The sequence below is a fragment of the Lepidochelys kempii genome, chromosome 8 (genome assembly GCF_965140285.1).
Source record: "Lepidochelys kempii isolate rLepKem1 chromosome 8, rLepKem1.hap1, whole genome shotgun sequence".
NCBI lineage: Eukaryota > Metazoa > Chordata > Testudines > Cheloniidae > Lepidochelys > Lepidochelys kempii.
The window spans coordinates 50,246,472-50,269,371 of NC_136387.1; the positions used below are offsets into that span (position 1 = coordinate 50,246,472).

Consider the following 22,900-nt stretch of genomic DNA (forward strand, 5'->3'; position numbering starts at 1 on the left):
ATGTATTGGCAGCATGCTTAGGATCTACTTATCAGAACAATTAACTATACATTTCTCCCCAACCCCTCCCACATCACCTTTATCACTGACGTTTAAGAAAAAAGCCCCACGACAATCAGTTACTTTCACCCACCCATTCACTGCTGAACTGTCCCTTTCTACCACCTTGAGTTGCCACCTCTCCAAAACATGAGTCCCATTACCACTTTGGACGGACTTCTTCCAAAGTTCCAGATTCTATCAGTTGGGAACAGAGAAATGAATAGTAAAAGGCAGAAAGTAGGAGTGACTGACGAGAGCTTTTAAAGAACTATATACTGTTCCTGGTTGCAGCTTCAACTTTAAAAAGGAACAGCTTGGGTACTTGAAAGCCAACAGGGCTTCAATGGGGCAACATACTTTCTCAGTGTGGTCATACTTACTGACAAGAATCCTATATTTGAGTAAATCAATGAAATACATGCTAAAAGCTAAGCGCTTTGACAGCCCAACTCAGCTTTGAAGGGACTACTCACATACTTAAAATTAAACATGCTGACTTGCTTTGTTAACTCAGAGCTACTAGTAGAAAAATATGAAATTGTCAGATCAAATTATTTTCTTGGCTAAAATCAGCAAGATCTAACAGCAACAGCTAAGCACTAGTCTGAAATAGGTAGAAATGGGACCCAAAAAAATCTTAGCTTTAACACTGTGAAAAGCATTCCTTCAAAGAAAACATATTTATTGCCATTCCAATATTTTCTAACCAAATACCATTCTTGCAAAATGCCCAGGAAGAGCACAAGAGCAAGATCCAATCCAATATAAACTCAGTGGCTAAAGAAGCTTGTCTATACCACAGGATGATTTCCATCTGCATCTCACTTCAGCCACCATGAACTTAATCAGTACAGGTTATATGTATGTCACACTGGTGGTGATTGTATTTTGACCTCCATGGCTAATTTAGCCATTATACATTCTAGTTATATAATGCATAGTAAAACAGTAAAAATGCACCATGATTTGTTTGCACAAAAAGTTTCTTGGGGCTCTCAACAAATATTCAGATTGATCTAATGTACTTATTAGAGGTTTGCCGTGTAGTTTTCAAATGTCCACTATCAAACTGGGGGACATACCTAAGTGGGATCTCGCAGGGGTCTGTCCTTGGTTCAGTATTAATTCAATACTTTCATTCATTACTTGAATAAAGGAGTGAAGAGCGTGCTTATCAAATTTGTGGAGGACATCAAAGTAGAAGGGGTTGCAAGAACTTTGGAGGAGGACAAGATTCAAATACTAAATGTCTTGATAAATTGGAGAATTTGTCTAAAGTCAACAAGATGAAATTCAATAAAGACAAATGCAAAGTACTATACTTAGGAAGGAAAAAAAGTCAAATGCTCAAACACAAAATGAGGAATAGCTGACTAAGTGGTAGTATCACTGAAAAGGATCTGGGGGTTATAGAGGATTGCAAATTGAACAAGAGACTACAATGTGATGCAGCTCCAAAAAAGGAGAATACTCTGGGCTAGAAGTGCCATATGTAAAACATGGGAGGTAACTGTTCTGTTCTACATAGCACTGATGAGGGCCTCACAGCTGGAGTATTATGTCCAGTTTGGGGCATTGCACTTTAAGATGAGGACAAACTGGAGAGTCTCCAGAGGGAAGCAACAAAAGTGATAAAAGGTTTGGAAAACCTATGAGGAAGGTTAAAAAACTGGGCATGTTTAGTCTTGAGAAAAGACTGAAGGGGGACCCGATAAATCTTCAAATATGTTCAAAGCTGTTATGAAGATTTTGATCAATTGTTCTCCATGTCCACTGATGGTAGGACAAGTAGTAATGGGCTTGATCTGTAGCAAGGGAGATTTAGGGTGGATATGGAAAAAAATAGGGCTGTCGATTAATTGCAGTTAACTCACGCAATTACCTCAAAAAAAATTAACTGATTAAAAAAGTTAATTGCGATTAATCACATTGTTAAACAATAGAATACCAATTGAAATTTATTAAATATTTTGGATGTTTTTCTACATTTTCAAATATATTGATTTCTATTACAACACAGAATACAGAGTGTACAGTACTCACTTTATATTAGTTTTTATTACAAATATTTGCACTATAAAAATGACAACAAAAGAACTAGTATTTTTGAATTGGTGGTTGAAGCATGAAAGGACATATGAATCTTTAGCGCATCTAGCATGTAAATATCTTGCGATGCCAGTTACAACAGTGCCATGTGAAAGCCTGTTTTCACTTTCAGTGGATGTTGTAAACAAGAAGCAAGCAGCATTATCTCCTGCAAATGTAACCAAAACTTGTTTGTCTGAGCAACTGGCTGAAGTAGGACCGAGTGGACTTGTAGACTCTAAAGTTTTACATTGTTTTATTTTGGAATGCAGTTATTTTTTGGATGTAAAATTCTACATTTGTTAGTTCAACTTTCATGATAAAGAGACTGCACTACAGTCATGATTCATCATCATCATGTTCTTATTACGCCTTTGGCATTTTGGGCAGTAATGAAGCTCCTCCACTCCTGTCTGTTTCTGACAAGTCTTTCAATGGTTCCCCAGCTGTGCCCGAGGTTTTTCAGCTCGCCTTCCACAACTCTTTGCCATGTTGTTTTCAGGTGGCCTCATTTTCGCTTGCCTTCAGGTATCCATCTTATTGCTACTCTGGTGATGGAATCAATTTCCATCTAAAGCACATGACTAATCCATCTCTAACGCCTCCTGGCAATGATGGTACTCAGATCCTCTTGCTGCACTGTGTCAATAGATCTTGGTTTGAGATTGGTCTGGGCCAAAAGATATGGAGGATTTTTCTGAGGCAGGTTGTATGGAATGAAGACAGTTTGGACATGTCATACTTTAAACACTACTTGATAGTGCAGAATGCTGTGGAATGAGAAAGTACACAGCTCTGATAAATCTCTAGTTTGGTTTTGGTATTGTATTTTGATGCTTTCCAGACTGTATTTAAACTCTGGAAGATGTTCCTGGCTTTATTGATTTTGTTCTGGATTGATTTTGTCCTGGCTGATGGGGCTGCCCAAGTATGTGAATGTTTCTACATTGGTGAGAACATAATCCTCTATCCATACTAGTGATGGTGAGGCAATATTAAAGGTCATGATATCAGCTGATTTTCAGTCTAATTTGCTGGCTGAATGCATTGAGTCAAGTTGTTTTTTCTTGTATATGGTGTTGGGTATGTGCTAGGAGAGCGACATCATCTGCGAAATCCAAGTCTTCAAGGGATGAGAAGAGTGTCCATTTAATGCCCCCTGACATGTCTTCTGTTGTACACCACATTACCCAGTTGATGGCAATGCTGAAGAGGATTGCAGACATGACACCCCTGATGTAATCCTGTTTTGACTTCAAAACTGAGCTCACTGTGATCAACACTGCATGTAAAGTTGAAATAGAAGCTTCTGATGACAATTATACAGAAAGGAATTCTATATGCTCGCAGAATGTGCCATAGGCTGGTCCTGTGAATGCTATCAAAAGCCTTCTCAAAGTCTATGAAATTTATGTAGAGTTGCCATTGCCATTCTAAGCACTGTTCTATAATGTTTCATAGAGTGAAGATATGGTCTGTGCATCCACACCCTTTCTGAAAACCAACTTGCTCTTTTCTGAGAACGCTATCAACTGCCACTGGACTATGATCTTACACAGTACTTTGCTTGGGACAGATAAAAGTATGATACCACGCCAGTTATTACAATCACTGAGAGTTCCTTTCTTTGGTAACTTCACTATAACCCCATTGGTCCACTCACCTGGCACTTTTTCCCTTTCCCAGACTGACTTAAATGGAGGGGCCAGGATAGATGCTGCTAATTTAGGATTTACCTTGAACAATTCTGCATTCAAGTTATCCTTGCCAGCTTTCCCCTTTTTTTTATTTATATATATATATATATATATATATATATATATATATATATATATATATATATATATATATATATATATATATATATATATATATATATATATATATGGTATATAATTTTTAAGGGTATATACTATTTTTTTTTTTTACAGTGCAAATATTTGTAATCAAAAATAAATATAAAGTGAGCACTGTACACTTTGTATTGTGTTGTAATTGAAATCAATATTTTGAAAATGTAGAAAACATCCAAAAATAAATGGTATTCTATTAACAGTGCAATTAATCATGCAATTAATCGCTATTAATTTTTTTTAAATCACTTGACAGTCCTAGAAAAAACACAAAAAACTAACAAAGAATAGCTAACTACCGAAACAGGTTATCAAGGTAGGCTGCAGAACCCATGCCATTAGAGGTTTTTAAGAAAAGATTAGACATACTGTTGGTCAGGGATAGTCTAAATATATTTGCTGTAGCCCAAGTGCAGTGGGCTGAACTAAGTGACCTCTCCAAGTCCTTTTCAGCCCTACATTTCCATGATTATCTTTGCACAGTCCAATGGTTAGGACACTAGCCTGGGACTTAGGAGATCTATTCCACAGCATAACTAGAGACTTCCTGGATGATGTCCCGTAAGGCAACTAAATCAGTTACTCAGTTCTCCATCTGTAAAATTAGCACTTCCCTGTCTCACAAGGGTGCTGTAAGTATACAGTAGAGCCTCAGAATTATGAATACCAGAGTTACGAGCTGATCGGTCAACCACACACCTCATGTGGAACCAGAAATACGCAATCAGGCAGCAGAGACCAAAAAAAGCAAATATTGTATAGTACAGTGCTGTGTTAAACTACTCAAAAATAATGGGAAAGTTTAAAAAAATATTTGACAAGGTAAGGAAACTGTTTCTGCGCTTGTTTCATTTAAATCAAGGTGGTTAAAAGCAGCATTTTTCTTCTGCATAATGAAGTTTCAAACTATATTAGGTCAACGTTCAGTAGTTAACTTTTGAAAGATCATTTTGTTCAGAGCCACAAAACTTTTCAGAATTACGAACAACCTCCATTCCCAAGGTGTTCGTAACTCTGAGGTTCTACTGTAAATACATTAAAGACTGTGAGGCACCAAGACTCCATGGCAATGGAATCCATATAAGTAGGAGGATAGACCAATTTTCCAATTAACTTTTCAACAGTTGAAAACATTTCTAGCTATCCTCTGCTCACAGTCCCATAATTACTCTTTCAATAGTATGGTATCATTTTGAATGTTGATTTTAAGCAAAACCTCCCCCATGCAAGGCAAAGTTTAGGCTTAGTAAAGCTGTAACACACCATTAACCCTTTACTGTGACTATTATTGCTACACCCACCAGTGACTGCTAACACAAGAGCAACACTCAGATTCTTTATCAAAATTCCCGACTGACTAGATAGTGGCTTCAATATACAAAAGAGATTAGCAGTCACTTTAGAAACAGCTTTTTAAAGTTTTATAAAAATGCATTAATGGAAAGAGGTTAAACAGGCCCTCTCCTACAGCCTTCTGCTTCTTTCATTTTCAACATAGGGATTTAAGATTTCCACTGGTCCCATAAGGATTTTAAATCCAGTGTCTTGACAGATGATAGAGTAAAATTTACAAAAAGGCAGCAGTCCAATATTTATAGGTCAATGACAACCAACCAATGAGTTTACCCAACATTTGGGGCATGGGGGGAGAAACCACAATCATACACAAGTACAAGATTATGGCATTGCAACTGAAAAGAGCTCAGTGTTCTCAGTCTTATTTGGCAATCTCCTCGTTGCATCGTGTATTTCACTTGCACCACATTTCTTACCTGGATACTATGCTGGAGCCATTATAGAGATCGCTAGCATAAGACAGCGTTGCCAAAGGTCGGACAGAATTGTAGCGAGTGAACTTGGATAGGCACTCCTGAAATTCATCCAGCTGGCTTGTGGTTCTGCTGTCATCTAGACAAAGGTAGCAGAATTGTTGATGGAACAGAAAGAATGAGAGGAGGTAATTAAAGTTTAACAGTAAACAAAAAATCTGAAGGCCTAAGTAGTCACATGACATTTCCTAGGCAAAGCATCTGGGGATGAAAACTTGTCAACAAACATATCAACTGACTTTTCACTTCAGCATACACCTCTGAATACTAATTCACTTTAGTGGAAAATAAGTCTTTATAATACCACGTTACGAGAGACTACAGTAAAAGCTTTTTTATCCGGCATATTGGGGAAATGGCGGGGGTGCCGGTAAGTGAAAAATTCTGGTTAACTAAGGGAGAGAGTTTGGATGAGGGAGGGGCTCAGGGCAGGGAGTGCAGAGGGGTTTTGGGATGCCAGATCCAGGGGGCACTCACCTCAGGTGGCTCCCCGCAAGCAGCACCCTGTCCCTGCTGCTCCTAGGCAGAAGCGTGGTTCCCAGCCAATGGGAGCTGCAGAGCAGCACTTGGGGCGGAGGCAGCACATAGAGCCACCTGTCACGCTTCTGCCTAGAAGCAGCAGGGAGAGGTCGCCACTTGTGGGGAGTTGCCTGAAGTGAGCACCCCCCATATCCGGGATGCCTAAATCGCTCCCACGCCCCATCCCCCCTGCCCTGAGCCCTCTCCCATACCCAAACTCCCTCCCAGAGCCTGCGCTCCGCACCCACTCCTGCACTCAGAGCTCCTCATGGCCGTTCTTCCGCCTAAGAGCAACAGGGACATGTTGCGACTTCTGGGCAGCCACATGGAACCAGGTAGGGAGCCTGCCAGCCCCACGCCGATCGGACTATAAACCGGACTTTCTAAGAAGATTAGAAATGCCGGTTTATAGAGCCTTCCAGTTGGTACAGGGCTGGATAACACAGCTTTTGCTGTATTATATTTCTTCTATCAAGAACCATGAATATGCCTTCCCTTGTGTAAAAGTCCACCAACTTAACATAAAAGGCAGAAGTGCTTGGCGATGAGGACTACCATTATTTAAAACAAAAACTGATGCAAGTGTAAGCAAACCTATATACCATCAAGAATATGTACAGTTACAATATGCTATAGAGGTAAACACATTTACCTTTCTCCATCTCCCAATGCAATATGCTCTAAAGAGATAGTCTATTACACCAAAGGAATGATTATGGAAAAATTTCACTCTCACTCCAAAAGCAAGAGGGTTAATAGGGGGGTGGGGTGGGGTGGGAAAACCCACAAAATAGAGATGCTATCTTACAAACTCAATGCAAAATGATGTCCTTCTGTAGTCAAGCGAAAAATCAAATCAACTTGAAATACAGTTACATGAGAAATATTTGTTGAAAAATTGAAAGTGGCAACTAAAGAAGTTAATAAAATACAGTAAGCAATAAAAAAAGACTAACATCCAAATTTCTCCTGAGTCACAACTTTAATCACTATGAATAGAGGTGTTTAATCATTTTGTTGTTAAGATTTCCCATAGAAGAAAACACTTTTATTGAGGTGCCACACAGAGGAGCTAGCCTTCATAAAATGATCAAGTACCAGAAACCATCAGGCTGGGATTATAGCCTTCAGGTTTGTAATACTCAGACTTGGTAAGAATTATACTTTGCCTTCTCAAACAGGCCCAAGAGGAGGAAGCTCACTTTTGCATTGTGCATCAAAGTGATGTACCAACAATTTCAACTACTGAGTCTAACAACCATCACCACCCTTATACCTATAACATGTCAGCCCAAAGCTGTTTACAAACAATCCAGTATGCTGGCACATACCATACACTTCACTCACCACTCAAATATAGTAACATTTGGGGTGGCGTGCAGCAGGTATTAGTAGTACGTACCAACACTACACTTAGAGATGAGAATAAAAATTTCATGAACCATTAAAAAGTTACAGCTCAGTGGTGTAAAGGGAAAGGGTAGCTCACCTTAGCAGAACTTTCTGAATGTTTTGTGGGAGTGAACAGAGCAAGGACAGCATAATACTGATTCCCCATGGAAAAGTACCGGAAGGGAAAAAAAAAATACTTTCTGCACTCTCCCAAATTCCTGTCCCTCAAATATCAAGACAGACCATTTCAATCAGAGATCTACATCCCAGCTGCATTTTAAAATATAGTCAGTAAATAAGAATGACATTTTAATGTCTGTATTAAAAAGGGGAGAAGGCAACAGGTTAGTAGAGCCCAGAGTGGATACAAAATTTGTATCTGCATCCAATTGGTAAAAGTGATCCACTGATATCCGTGGATATAAAGTGGATAGCCATAGGGCTCTAGATACAAAATTCATATCTGCATCTGATCCGTGATCTGCAAAAATGGTCTGTGGATATCCGTAGATTTCCAGGGCTCTCCTAGTCAGAGGTTTGAAGGGATTGGCTATGTGTCTCTCATGTCCTTCACAGTTGCTCTTTTCACTATGATTGAAGTCCCACTTTAAATAAAACAACGGCCAGCACCAGACTTTTTTTGTGGGGGAAATCTACTGGAGGGGAGGAGGTTTGGGAAGAAAGCAGCAGGTGAACACCAGTGGGTGTCTTCAAAAAGATGTCTTGATGTAAGTGTCAGTCAATGGTGAAAGCAAAGAAGGAGCTATTCTTCCATTTCCCTCTAATCTAGAGATCATGTACCTCCTTCTTCCCTAAGGTTTCAGAGTAACAGCCGTGTTAGTCTGTATTCGCAAAAAGAAAAAGGAGTACTTGTGGCACCTTAGAGACTAACCAATTTATTTGAGCATGAGCTTTCGTGAGCTACAGCTCACTTCATCGGATGCATACCATGGAAACTGCAGAAGACATTATATACACACAGAGACCATGAAACAATACCTCCTCCCACCCCACTGTCCTGCTGGTAATAGCTTATCTAAAGTGATCATCAAGTTGGGCCATTTCCAGCACAAATCCAGGTTCTCTCACCCTCCACCCCCGCCCCTCCACACACACAAACTCACTCTCCCGCTGGCAACAGCCCATCCAAAGCGACCACCCTCCCCACAATGCGCACGACAATCAAGGTGGGCCACCTCCTGCACAAATCCAGGTTCTCTCACACCCCCCACCCCCCTCCAAAAACCACACACACAAACTCACTCTCCCGCTGGCAACAGCTCATCCAAAGTGACCACTCTCCCTACAATGTGCATGACAATCAAGGTGGGCCATTTCCAGCACAAATCCAGGTTCTCTCATCCCCCCACCCCCATACACACACAAACTCACTCTCCTGCTGGTAATAGCTTATCTAAAGTGATCATCAAGTTGGGCCGTGATCACTTTAGATAAGCTATTACCAGCAGGAGAGTGAGTTTGTGTGTGTGGTTTTTGGAGGGGGGTGAGGGAGTGAGAGAACCTCGATTTGTGCAGGAAATGGCCCACCTTGATTATCATACACATTGTGAAGAGAGTGGTCACTTTGGATGGGCTATTACCAGCCGGAGAGTGAGTTTGTGTGAGGGGTGGGGAGGAGGGTGAGAAAACCTGGATTTGTGCTGGAAATGGCCCAACTTGATGATCACTTTAGATAAGCTATTACCAGCAGGACAGTGGGGTGGGAAGAGGTATTGTTTCATGGTCTCTGTGTGTATATAATGTCTTCTGCAGTTTCCATGGTATGCATCCGATGAAGTGAGCTGTAGCTCACGAAAGCTCATGCTCAAATAAATTGGTTAGTCTCTAAGGTGCCACAAGTACTCCTTTTCTTCTTCTCTAATGTATTCTACACCCATGCTTGCAAATTGGGATGCTACTTTTCACAATGTTTCCCCTGTCAAAGTGAAAGGCACTTCATAATTAGTTATTTTTCTCCCGACTTCTGCCCACAGGACAGTCAAATCTCTTGCCCAAATCTTCTCTATTCATTTTAAATTACAGTTTTTACACCACCTCTTTATACTAAAGATAATTTTTTTTTTTAAAAGGAACCCCTGGAATCAGAGAATCAGCAAGTTATCGTACTCTGCTGTTCCTTATCATATGGGAAAAAGCACTGCAGCATAGACACTTCTACTATTCCAAGTCTCCCCACAAAGAACATTATCTCCTCATGCCAGTTCCACAGCTGGCTCAGATACCAGTCATGGCTCTGACCCAAGCACTCTATGTCGCCAACTATTTTAATTTCCATAGGGAGTCATGCACCTCACACATCCCTCTGTCACCAGCCGAAATTCACATCAGACTTATCAGACAGCTGAAATTCCCAGGCAGACTCCTGCAGGGCACTAGTTCTGTTTTTTCTTAAACTGGGAAGAAAAAAGAATAGGAGCAATAGAAGCTAGACAGGGTGGATAAAAATCAATGATTTCTTTAAAAATAAAAAAGATTTTATTTAAAATTGGATTTTTTTTGATAAAATGCTTTTTGAGAGGGAAAAAAATCTAAAGATAGTTTTAATTCAGATATCTTTGAGCTAGAATGTATCTTATGGAATAGGGATTATAAATGCTAATTCTACAGTATGAGAATATATTCATGTAATGTTTAAGAAAAGTTTTGTAAATGAGTTCTAATAGTTCATGGATTAGGGACTCAATCTTATAGGTTTCCATGGGGCTTCTGTATAGATTTAGTTTAATCTTTCTATCTACCCACTGGGACTCGGTGCTCAGTCTAGAACAGTGGTTCTTAACCTTTACAGCAGCCTGCACCCCTTTGGTTCTCAAAATATGTTCTTGCACTTATCAAAAATCATTGAAATAGGTCAGTTCTTTAAACGTAGATATGTTTGTATATTAAAGTAATCATTAAATGTATACTGTTAATAAATACATAGGTTGGATTAAACAAAGTAGCTGTACTTACGGCAAGTTGTGCTTAAACTGTGTTTTTGATGTTTTATCTTTTAAAAAAAATCTGGCATGTCTCGCACTCCCCAGAAATGGCATCTTGCACCCCCAGGGGATGTGTGCATCTCAGGTTAAGAACCACTGGTCTAGAAGATACCATCAAAGATGCTTAGTTTTGCAGTTCTCAAACCATAGATTTGTTTCTTCAGGGATAACATGCTTGTTAATAGTAAAAATGTTTTTCAATAGAATAAATAAATATACAGACGTAAGAAACAACAGACCTCAATCTTATTGTCACACTACAATTTTGTGTACACAGAGTCAATCCCTTACCTCTCTTTAAAAGTGCAAAGTTTAAAAAAGGTCAGTGAATAGAAGATTGTTGGGGGCGGAACCGATCTGGACAAGGAGAAATCTGGAGATAAATGTGAGAAGGGAGGGACAGGCAGTAGAAACAAAAGTGAAACTGCTAAAGCAGCATATTCCAGAAGTCTTGAGGTCTGAGTGTAGCCTTCATTGATTTGAGATCTACCATACCTTTCTCACTAGAAGGGAAAACCTATAATGGCAGCAGGTCATAAAAAAGACCCAGTTTGGGAATATTTTAATGAAGTTTCTCTATCTCTGTGGGTGAGACAGGCATGCATGCAAAATGCAAAGAGCGCAACAAAGAAATGCAAGGCTGGTTGCCCAAATGAAACATCATGAGAAGTGTTCCTCAGGAGGAAGCTGCGTTCAAGATGATGAAAGGAACATGTCTGAACATGCAGGATCTTCAGGTTGGTAAACTTTTTTATTTCATATTTCTTTCTTAAGGACTGTCTGTCTTCCTTCTGGACTATTCTTGAATTCTCATGTTTGAGCAAAAAGTATAGTCGTTACTCTATGGTAAAATCACTTCAGATGCAGTTGTGATAAAAAATAATTAGCTGAAATAGGCAGATCTTCCTTTTACAATTTCACCTTTAAAGTGACAGGTTTCAGAGTAGCAGCCGTGTTAGTCTGTATCCGCAAAAAGAAAAGGAGTACTTGTGGCACCTTAGAGACTAACAAATTTATTTGAGCATAAGCTTTCGTGAGCTACAGCGAAGTGAGCTGTAGCTCACGAAAGCTTATGCTCAAATACATTTGTTAGTCTCTAAGGTGCCACAAGTACTCTTTTTTTTTTTTTAACCTTTAAAGTGGTATTAGTGTCAGTGAATGCAATGAATAATATTAAATTAGCAGTATGGCAATAATAATTGAACAACTGCATTAACTTATTTTGTTTAGGAGAATCTATTCTCAACATACAGGAGTCTGAAGACTATCCACCTTCAAGATCACCATCATTTTCTATAGTTTCAGAGTTATCTGCCAATGATAGTGGTTCAGTCACATCATGTATGTCACATATCCACAGTACATCACTGTAGCAAAAAACAAAACACCCTCCATCATCCAGAAACAACCATAGATATGTGATAAGAACCAGCAGATTATGAAAAGAGATGATTGATGAAAAATTGCCTCGTTTGTTTATGCAACAAACTCTCCTTTCCGTATGATTGAGAACCCACACTTCATTAGCATGGTTCAGTCATTAAGACCAGGATACAGTCCACCCAACAGAGCAGATGTCACAGGCAAATTGCTGGATAAAGTGTATGAAAGAGAAATTGAGCCGTGTGCAAAAGGTCTAGAGGGTAAAATTGTTAACCTGAGTCTTGATGGGTGGGAGCAATGTCCACAATGATCGTTATGTGCTTGTGTGACAACAGAAGAAGGGAATGTCTTCCTTACAGAAACAATTGATACATCAGGAAATGCATACAGCAGAATACTTACAAGAAGTAGCAGTAAAAGCTAACACAAACTGTGAAAAGAAATTCAAAAGTCTAGTATGCAGCTTGGTCACAGACAATGCTGCAAATGTATCCAAGGTTAGAAGAAACTATTTAGAAGAGAGTCCCAAGCTAACAACATACAGTTGCAGTGCTCATTTGATGTACCTCCTAGCCAAAGACTTCAGTGTTCCAGAAATAAAGGCTAATGTTGAAATTGCAAAATACTTCCATTTTGCAGCAGCTGCTCTGAAAAAAAAAAGTGGGAGAAACCAAGCTAACTCTCCCACAAGACGTGCGATGGAACTCAGTAGTGGACTGTTTTGAGCACTATATCAAGAACTGGCCTAACCTGATGACCATTTGAGAACAAAATTGTGAAAAAAAAATAGATGGCACTCTCACAGCCAAAGTTCTCAACACTGGGCTTAAGAGAAATGTTGAACACATGCCGAGTACCCTGAAACCTATTTCTGCAGCCTTGAACAAAATGCAGGGAAATAGCTGTTTTATTGCTGACGCTGTTGAAATTGACATTACTGAGTGAGATCTTAAAAAGAGAAATATGCCATGAGAGATAAATTACAAGCATTAGAAAAACGAATGGGACAAGCACTATCTCCAGATCATTTTCTTGCAAATATTCTCAATACTCACTACCAGGGTCAAACCTTAACTGCTGAAGAAGAGGAATTGGCTATGACATGGACATCCAGCAATCATCCCTCCATAAATGCCAACTATAATAAACTTCAAAGCTAAGGGTGAATCATTCAAGAAATATATGTTTGCTGATGTTTTAAAGAAAGTCACACCAGTGACCTGGTGGAAGTCACTTAAGCACTTGGATTCAGAGACTGTTGAAGTGATAATCTCACTTAACAGCAGTAGCTTCTTCTGCCAGTGTAGAAAGAATATTTTCTTCCTTTGGACTAATTCAATCTAAATTGAGAAATCATTTGGGACCTGAGAAAGCAGGAAAGCTTGTTTTTCTTTTCCAGATTATGAACAAACAGGAAAATGAAGGTGAAGACGACTGCATTAGCTGCAGAAGCCAATATTTTAAGTTTCTCATGTTGACCTGGCTGACATAGTCTATTTAATTTTTGTTTTGTTTTTTAAAAATTCATTTTTCTATTTTAGTTAAACAATTTTAACAAAAAAAACCCCTGATTTTAAAGAACTTGAACGTTTAACTAAATTCAAAAATTCATATGCTTGTTTTGTTAAACCATTATGTTTCCTGTTGAAGAAAAAAATCTGGAATACATAACGTTGTTTTAGTTAAATAAAACAATTTAAACGTGTCTGGTGATGTTCTTCTCCTAATACAGCATGGCAAGAAAATCCTCCAAATATTAACGATTAACCTGTTGAATTGGAGATAGTTCACCTCCCAAAGACTTCATAAATACCTGCTTCAATTACCTTTTGTGTATGAAATAACCAAACTATCATTCATTTTCTGATATAGCTGTAAAACTAATCTGAAAAGTTTTTAAAGTGATTTATTTTGAAAATGTATAGTGTATACCTTCTAAAAATGAAACCTACATCTCCCTCCGAGTTGTGAAGAATATGTATTAAGGTTATAACCACCAACAAGAATGCACTTTTATGTAGAAATCCATGATTAAGTCTTCCTGACTAGTGATTTAAATCACTAATTTGATTTAAATCAAATCCACCCTGAAGCTAGCATAATGTATCTTCTACTGAAGCAGAAAATAATTTAAACATACTCCAAACTAATGTATAAAGTAAGCTCATTTGTGATCTCCTGCTATGAAAGTTAAAAGGGATATGTCTTACTCCAAATACCTCTAAAATTCCATATATTCAAAGAGCCAACTTCCAAAACCAAAATCAAACAAATCATGATACACACAGATCTTGTACTCAAAATGCATTGAAGCGCATGAGTGAAATCTAAAAGAGGGGAAAAGGCTAAAAAAATGCCACAGATTTTTCCCTGTTGGGGGGGCAACTGTGCCCCTTTTATCTTGTAATCCTCCACACAAAGTGTGGCTAATGTTATATTTTAGAACACCTGTAGCAGTTCTGTTAATCAGATAAAACATTTGCTGTTTCAATTTCTGAAGAGAAGATTTCTCATGTGAGGACTGATGGTACTATTTTCATTGCACAACAGGTGAAGAAATATTGTATTTTATCATACATTTATACATTGTCTCTGGGAGGTATCTATTACTCCTGGGGGAACTCTGCACCCCCAAAAAATATTCTGCAAAATTCTGCATATTTTATTTGTTAAAATAACACTATCACATCACACCAGTTTCAATTATTTTGGTAAATTTATTTCAAAATACCTGTCAACAACTATATCTGTAACACAAGCGACAAAAAGAATTCCCCCAGAAGTAGAGAATTAAAGAAACCTCTGTGACAACAGAGTTCCTGTTTCTCTGACCACCCCCCCAGAGGCCAGCCACTCCCACTCCCCCCCCCCCGGCCCAGACACTCACTCCCATACCCTCCCAGAGTCCAGCCGCTGAGCGACCCTTCCCCTCTAATACCAGACACTCACACCCCCTACCCCTCTAGAGCCCAGGGATCCAGAGGGAGAAACAGCCTGATGCAGGGTCCAAGATTGAATGGCGTTTCCTGCATGCCACCTCCTTCTTTCAGGGCATGCCAGGAACTGCAGCTGCCAGGACCCTCCATCTCCTCCTCCTCGCAGCAGCTTCTATTTCTGAGCTGGGGAACTGGGCTCTGCAGGATCCAGTGGCTCCTAGTGGCAGCCAGCAGCTCTGCAATGAGAATTCTGCATTGTGCAGAATTCTCTCAAGAGTAATCTACATTCCAGAGTTTCTTGCAATTTGTGTGGATTATTACAGCCTGCAGAACATTTGCTGAAGGTCTGTGGAAAGCTGGCTGCTCAAAGGCTACAAGCTCCTCTTCTTTTTCCAGCCGGTAAATTTTAATTTCAATGCACTAGAGACTTAGGTATAATTACTTTGCTATGGCAGCAATTGTTGTTCTTACCAAAAAGACTGCAGTTGCGAATGACAGGAGATGTTGCCCAAGCAAATGTGAATAAAATGGTTTCCATTGCCACAGGACAATTTGTATTTAAAATGTTGTCCGCACTATGAACAAGTTTGAGACTCTCAACACATGTGCACACACAATACTGCTGCAAATGTGAACATCAACACTTCACAGCCTTTTGCCCCAGGATCTGGGCTGCCCATAAAGTATCCCATGTAATAAAACAGACTTTTTACAGAGAGTAAAATCAATGGCCTCTTTCCATTCAGAAAGTGTTGTCAAATCCAGATTTCAGAGTAGCAGCCGTGTTAGTCTGTATTTGCAAAAAGAAAAGGAGTACTTGTGGCACCTGGGAGGCTAACAAATTTATCTGAGCATAAGCTTCCGTGAGCTACATCTCACTTCTTTGGATGCATTAAGTGGAAAATACAGTGAGGAGATTTATATACACAGAGAACATGAAACAATGGGTGTTACCACACACACTGTAACGAGAGTGATCACTTAAGGTGAGCTATTACCAGCAGGAGAGCAGGGGGACGGGGGGGGGACGGGACTTTTTGTAGTGATAATCAAGGTGGGCCATTTCCAGCAGTTGACAAGAAAGTCTGAGGAACGGTGTGGGGGAGCAGGAAATAAACATGGGGAAAAAGTTTTACTTTGTGTAATGACCCATCCACTCCCAGTCTCTATTCAAGCCTAAGTTAATTGTATCCAGTTTGCAAATTAATTCCAATTCAGCAGTCTCTCGTTGGAGTCTGTTTCTGAAGTTTTTTTGTTGAAGAATTGCAACTTTTAGGTCTGTAATCGAGTGACCAAAGAGTTTGAAGTGTTCTCCGACTGGTTTTTGAATGTTATAATTCTTGACGTCTGATTTGTGTCCATTTATTCTTTTATGTAGAGACTGTCCAGTTTGGCCAATGTACATGGCAGAGGGGCATTGCTGGCACATGAGGTCATATATCACATTGGCAGATGTGCAGGTGAACGAGCCTCTGATAGTGTGGCTGATGCGATTAGGCCCTATGATGGTGTCCACTGAATAGATATGTGGACACAGTTGCAACGAGCTTTGTTGCAAGGATAGGTTCCTGGGTTAGTGGTTCTGTTGTGTGGTTGCTGGTGAGTATTTGCTTCAGGTTGGGGGGCTGTCCGTAAGCAAGGACTGGCCTGTCTCCCAAGGTCTGTGAGAGTGATGGGTCGTCCTTCAGGATAGGTTGTAGATCCTTGATGATGCTCCTTGATGGAGAGGTTTTAGTTGGGGGCTGAAGGTGATGGCTAGTGGCGTTCTGTTATTTTCTTTGTTGGGCCTGTCCTGTAGTAGGTGACTTCTGGGTACTCTTCTGGCTCTGTTTAGCCGTATGAAGTGGAAATCTATCAGCTTCATGAAAAAACTTGTACAGATACAGACAGACATCATCTTCCTTTCCAAATGCAAACAGATGGACATCATACCAAAAGGACTGAAGGTAAAAAGTCCATTACAATCTACATACCACACAGACTATGCCGACAGCTTGTGCCACACGCTCTCAAAGAAACTGCGGAACCACCTGATCAACATCCTCTACAGCAAACAGAGAAAGATTAAGAATGAGCTCTCAAAACTGGATATTCCCATAAAAAACCAACCTTCCACACAAACTTCCTCGTGGCTGGAGTTTACCAAAACTAGACAAGCCATTTACAACACACACTTTGCTTCCCTACAAAAGAAAAAGAACACTAAACTATCTAAACTACTACATGCCACAAGGGGCCACAACAGTGGTTCCCTTAACCCACCCTGCAATATTGTTAATCTATCCAACTATACTCTTAGCCCAGCAGAAGAATCTGTCGTATCTCGGGGCCTCTCCTTCTGCCCCTCCACCCCCACGAACGTGATACAGTTCTGTGGTGATCTAGAATCCTATTTTCGACGTCTCTGACTCAAGAAATATTTCCAACACACCTCTGAACAACATACTAACCCACAGAGACCTTCCTACCAAGACTACAAAAAGAAGGATTCTGGGTGGACTCCTCCTGAAGGTCGAAACAGACTGGACTTCTACATAGAGTGCTTCCACTGACGTGCATAGGCTGAAATTGCGGAAAAGCAGCATCACTTGCCCCATAACCTCAGCCGTGCAGAACACAATGCCATCCACAGCCTCAGAAACAGCTCTGACGTCATAATCAAAAAGGCTGACAAAGGAGGTGCTGTCGTCATGAATTGGTCGGAATATGAACAAGAGGCTGCTAGGCAGCTCTCCAACACCACTTTCTACAAGCCATTACCCTCTGATCCCACTGAGGGTTACCAAAAGAAACTACACCATTTGCTCAAGAAACTCCCTGGAAAAGCACAAGAACAAATCCGCACAGACAAACCCCTGGAACTCCGACCTAGGGTATTCTATCTGCTACCTAAGATCCATAAACCCGGAAATCCTGGAAGCCCCATCATCTCCAGCATTGGCACCCTGACAGCAGGATTGTCTGGCTATGTAGACTCCCTCCTCAGGCCCTACGCTACCAGCACTCCCAGCTATCTTCGAGACACCACTGACTTCCTGAGGAAACTACAATCCATCGGTGATCTTCCTGAAAACACCATCCTGGCCACTATGGATGTAGAAGCCCTCTACACCAACATTCCACACAAAGATGGACTACAAGCTGTCAGGAACAGTATCCCTAATAACGTCACGGCAAACCTGGTGGCTGAACTTTGTGACTTTGTCCTCACTCATAACTATTTCACATTTGGGGACAATGTATACCTTCAAATCAGCGGCACTGCTATGGGTACCCGCATGGCCCTACAGTATGCCAACATTTTTATGGCGGACTTAGAACAACGCTTCCTCAGCTCTCGTCCCCTAATGCCCCTACTCTACTTGTGTTACATTGATGACATCTTCATCATCTGGACCCATGCAAGAGAAGCCCTTGAGGAATTCCACCATGATTTCAACAATTTCCATCCCACCATCAACCTCAGCCTGGACCAGTCCACACAAGAGATCCACTTCCTGGACACTACGGTGCTAATAAGCGATGGTCACAAACACCACCCTATACCGGAAACCTACTGACCACTATTCCTACCTACATGCCTCCAGCTTTCATCCAGACTACACCACACGATCCATTGTCTACAGCCAAGCTCTACGATACAACCGCATTTGCTCCAACCCCTCAGACAGAGACAAACACCTACAAGATCTCTATCAAGCATTCTTACAACTACAATACCCACCTGCTGAAGTGAAGAAACAAATTGTCAGAGCCAGAAGAGTACCCAGAAGTCACCTACTACAGGACAGGCCCAACAAAGAAAATAACAGAACGCCACTAGCCATCACCTTCAGCCCCCAACTAAAACCTCTCCATCAAGGAGCATCATCAAGGATCTACAACCTATCCTGAAGGACGACCCATCACTCTCACAGACCTTGGGAGACAGGCCAGTCCTTGCCTACAGACAGCCCCGCAACCTGAAGCAAATACTCACCAACAACCACATACCACACAACAGAACCACTAACCCAGGAACCTATCCTTGCAACAAAGCTCGTTGCAACTGTGTCCACATATCTATTCAGTGGACACCATCATAGGGCCTAATCGCATCAGCCACACTATCAAAGGCTCGTTCACCTGCACATCTGCCAATGTGATATATGACCTCATGTGCCAGCAATGCCCCTCTGCCATGTACATTGGCCAAATTGGATAGTCTCTACATAAAAGAATAAATGGACACAGATCAGACGTCAAGAATTATAACATTCAAAAACCAGTCGGAGAACACTTCAAACTCTTTGGTCACTCGATTACAGACCTAAAAGTTGCAATTCTTCAACAAAAAAACTTCAGAAACAGACTCCAACGAGAGACTGCTGAATTGGAATTAATTTGCAAACTGGATACAATTAACTTAGGCTTGAATAGAGACTGGGAGTGGATGGGTCATTACACAAAGTAAAACTTTTTCCCCATGTTTATTTCCTGCCCCCCTACACCGTTCCTCAGACGTTCTTGTCAACTGCTGGAAATGGCCCACCTTGATTATCACTACAAGAAGTCCACCCCCCCGCTGGTAATAGCTCCCCTTAAGTGATCACTCTTTTATTACAGTGTGTATGGTAACACCCATTGTTTCATGTTCTCTATGTATATAAATCTCCGCACTGTATTTTCTACTGAATGTACCTGATGAAATGAGCTGTAGCTCACGAAAGCTTATGTTCAAATAAATTTGTTAGCCTCTCAGGTGCCACAAGTACTCCTTTTCTTTTTGTTAAATCCAGAGAACATACTCCAGGAACATGGTGTTGAAACATTCTTCAAAGCTCATATCTAGTGCCATTTGTGTTTTAAGTACAGGAGAACATGCCAAGTTATCTTCCTACCACCCTCAATAGCCTTTGAATTGTAATCAACACATGCCTGTTTGAGTGAAAAGGCTCCTCACAATGGTATCTCAAACCCTTCTCTTGCGTCAGTACATTTTTAAAAGGATGTACTAGGTACAGACTGAAGTCCTATTGTTCATTAGGAGGATTGTTGTACGTGTCTTCCATGCACTGCCTTTGTAAAATACCCCCTTGGGCCTCTTTTGAAATGCCAAGAACATATTTCTTTGATTTAAAAAGCCAACCCAAGACTGGACAAGAGATGAGGTTCTGCCAGTCAGCTCAGGTGTACGTGCATACAGAACTTGGAGAGGAGAAGTGAGATGTGCTCTCTCAAAAGAGAGTCAATTTCTGTGATTCAAGTACTTAAGACAGGCAACTGGAAGCACCTCAGAAATTCAACTCCAAATTCATTAATGCAAAAGAAACATACCTGATACACGAGTCATCCTGGTGGAAAAATAGCACTGCTCCAAGTCCTCAAAATGAGCTGTAAGCCTCTTCCGCCTTGATGCCAACGTGCTGTTATACCATGGCTGTTTTTTAGTCTGAGTGGAGAACAAGAAATACTTATTTACCAAAGAGGCCGAGGCCTGGCTTTACCTGTTTTGGTACATTTTACCAAATTGTATAGAGACATGCCCTTTTATTTTTTAAGAGGTTATGAAACTGGAAAAAGACCAAAGGCCTTTTTTCTACATTTATCTGCCTCTCGTCACATCTGGTTATTTTACTGACAAGAAAGTCAGTCACATACCCGTAATTCTTGTTTTCTGAAGGTAGTAATTATAATTGGATAATCACTTCATCGCATGCTCACGAAAGCTTATGCTCAAATAAATGTGTTAGTCTCTAAGGTGCCTCAAAGTACTCCTTTTCTTTTTGCGAATACAGACTAACATGGCTGCTACTCTGAAATCTGCTATATGAGTTGCATTCTCTTTACTTGATCTTATAAAAGATAAGCTTACATATAAAAACTTCACTCCAGTATATCAGGGCACATAAAAAAGAACCAATACAGAAACTCAAACATACATGGGCAGGGACAGTCTTTTTGTTCTGTTTGTACAAGGACTAGCACAACGGGGTCCTGGTCCATGACTGTGGCTCTTAGGCACTACAACAAGCCCTACTGGGTCATTAGCAGCAGCACCGGTGGTGCACAAAAAGGTTTATCACGTGACAATGCACAAGCCAAGTACGAAATCCTGGCTCCACTGAAGTCAATGGGAGCACTGCCACAAAGGTGCCAGGATTTCAGCTTAAGAAGTTAACACATTCAACATGCTTCTTGCTTTCATAATTAGCAATTTACTCTCAGTTCAGAAACAACAATAAGTCACTCTCACATTACAACCAGCAAGAAGCCAACAAGGATGTAATTAAATTGAAATTAAAGGAATACACCTTATGAAGAGTACACTGTATGAACAAGTAACCTGGAACAAAACAAGGCAATGAAAACGTCAAGAACTACCCATCATGTACATTCCCTGACTGTATATTGACTGGATGAACCTTAAGTTCACAACTTCCATTTCATGCTGATTGCACATATCTTGTAGGTACTCATTTTATACCGACAGCAATCCAGCTTTATGCCAAATGCACCTGACATTAAGCATCTCTGCTTCACTGCAGTTTTGACAATGAACTACACATGACAACTTTACAAATATTGAACGGGACATGCTACCATCTTTATGTTAATTACATGAACCAGGTTGCAACTGCTTTAGCCTCAGCAAATTGTGCCTACCATACTGCAAATGGCTCAGGTTCAAGAAGACTGCAAACAGCAATGAGCAATCACTTCATTTCAACTCGACAACTGTCTGGAACAGGATGAGTAATATAACCTAAACCTGAATCTTCTAGGTGGTTCCAGTCTGTACTAAGATGAAATCAATCACATGCTAAGTAGTTAATACGATTAGCAAAGCTATTACTAGATCTTAAGAGCCAAATTCCACTCCAATAGATCTCAGACTGGCAAACTGAGTTGTACTGGTAATCAGTCTGCATTAACCTGCCTTGATCAGCTAAATGCTCAACTGTGCCTACTTTAATGAAACACCAATCAAGCTTCTAGGCACAGGACCGGTGCAAGGAGGTTTCAAGCCCCAGATGAAAACTTCCACCTTGCCGGCCCCACCCCCACCGGCAGCTCCCCACCGTCCCCTCCCCTCGGCCAGCCTCCTCCCCCACCCCCGGGGCAGCAGCTCCCCGCCGCCCCCTCCCCTCGGCACAGGCAGCCCCCCCAACGGCAGCTCCCCGCCCCAGCTCACCTCTGCTCTGCCTCCTCCCCGAGCATGCCGCCGCTTCTCCCACCTCTCAGGCACACAAGTCTGGGAAGGAGAGAAGCAGAGCGGAGCAGTGCTCAGGGGAGTAGGCAGAGCAGAAGTGAGCTGGGGCGGGGAGTGGTTCCCCTGTGCACCGCCCCCCTGCCCCAGCTTACCTCCTCTCCACTGCCGCCCCTCACCACTTGGTGCCCTAGGCGACCGCCTAGTTCGCCTAATGGTTGCACCGGCCCTATCTAGGTGTAAGGGGACTGTTGCCCCCTTACTATCATTCAGTGGGGATGTTTTAGTTGCTAGCTCCCAGTACAAAAGGGGGGGAAGGGTCGATGGGGAATCAGGACCCTGAGACTGACAGCCCCCAGGAACAATGGGGAGAGGCCAATGCTCCAGGTCAACTTGAATGACAGGGCAGGCAGGTTAATCAGGGAGTCAGGAGGCCAGGGAGGTCCCGTCCTCTGTGTGAGCTGGATTTGCCTGGGTCAGTCAGAGTGGGGCCGAGCTAAGGAGAAAGCAGGGGCCCAAGCTAAGCTGGGGAGTAGAGCTGTGCCAGATCCAGAGGGACCAGAAAAGCAGCCCAGACAGAACAGACCCTGTCCTGGGAGCAGAGCTGCAGCCCCAAAGCCAGAGGCACAGCCCAGAGAGAGCAGACTTGCCCTGGGAGCAGAGCTGC

General features: G+C 41.3%; 1 protein-coding gene across 3 annotated transcripts in view; it reads right to left on the minus strand.

Annotated features, from left to right (window-relative positions):
- COP1 (COP1 E3 ubiquitin ligase) overlaps window positions 1-22,900 on the minus strand; it is a 228,633-nt gene that overhangs the window by 140,346 nt on the left and 65,387 nt on the right. For all 3 annotated transcript variants that reach the window (XM_073356470.2, XM_073356469.2, XM_073356471.2), the window contains exons 10-11: window positions 20,361-20,475; window positions 5,756-5,891 (exon numbers count right to left, since the gene is read on the minus strand). In XM_073356470.2, coding sequence (XP_073212571.1) covers window positions 5,756-5,891; window positions 20,361-20,475 — 251 coding nt within the window. The remainder of the gene's footprint in view (window positions 1-5,755; window positions 5,892-20,360; window positions 20,476-22,900) is intronic.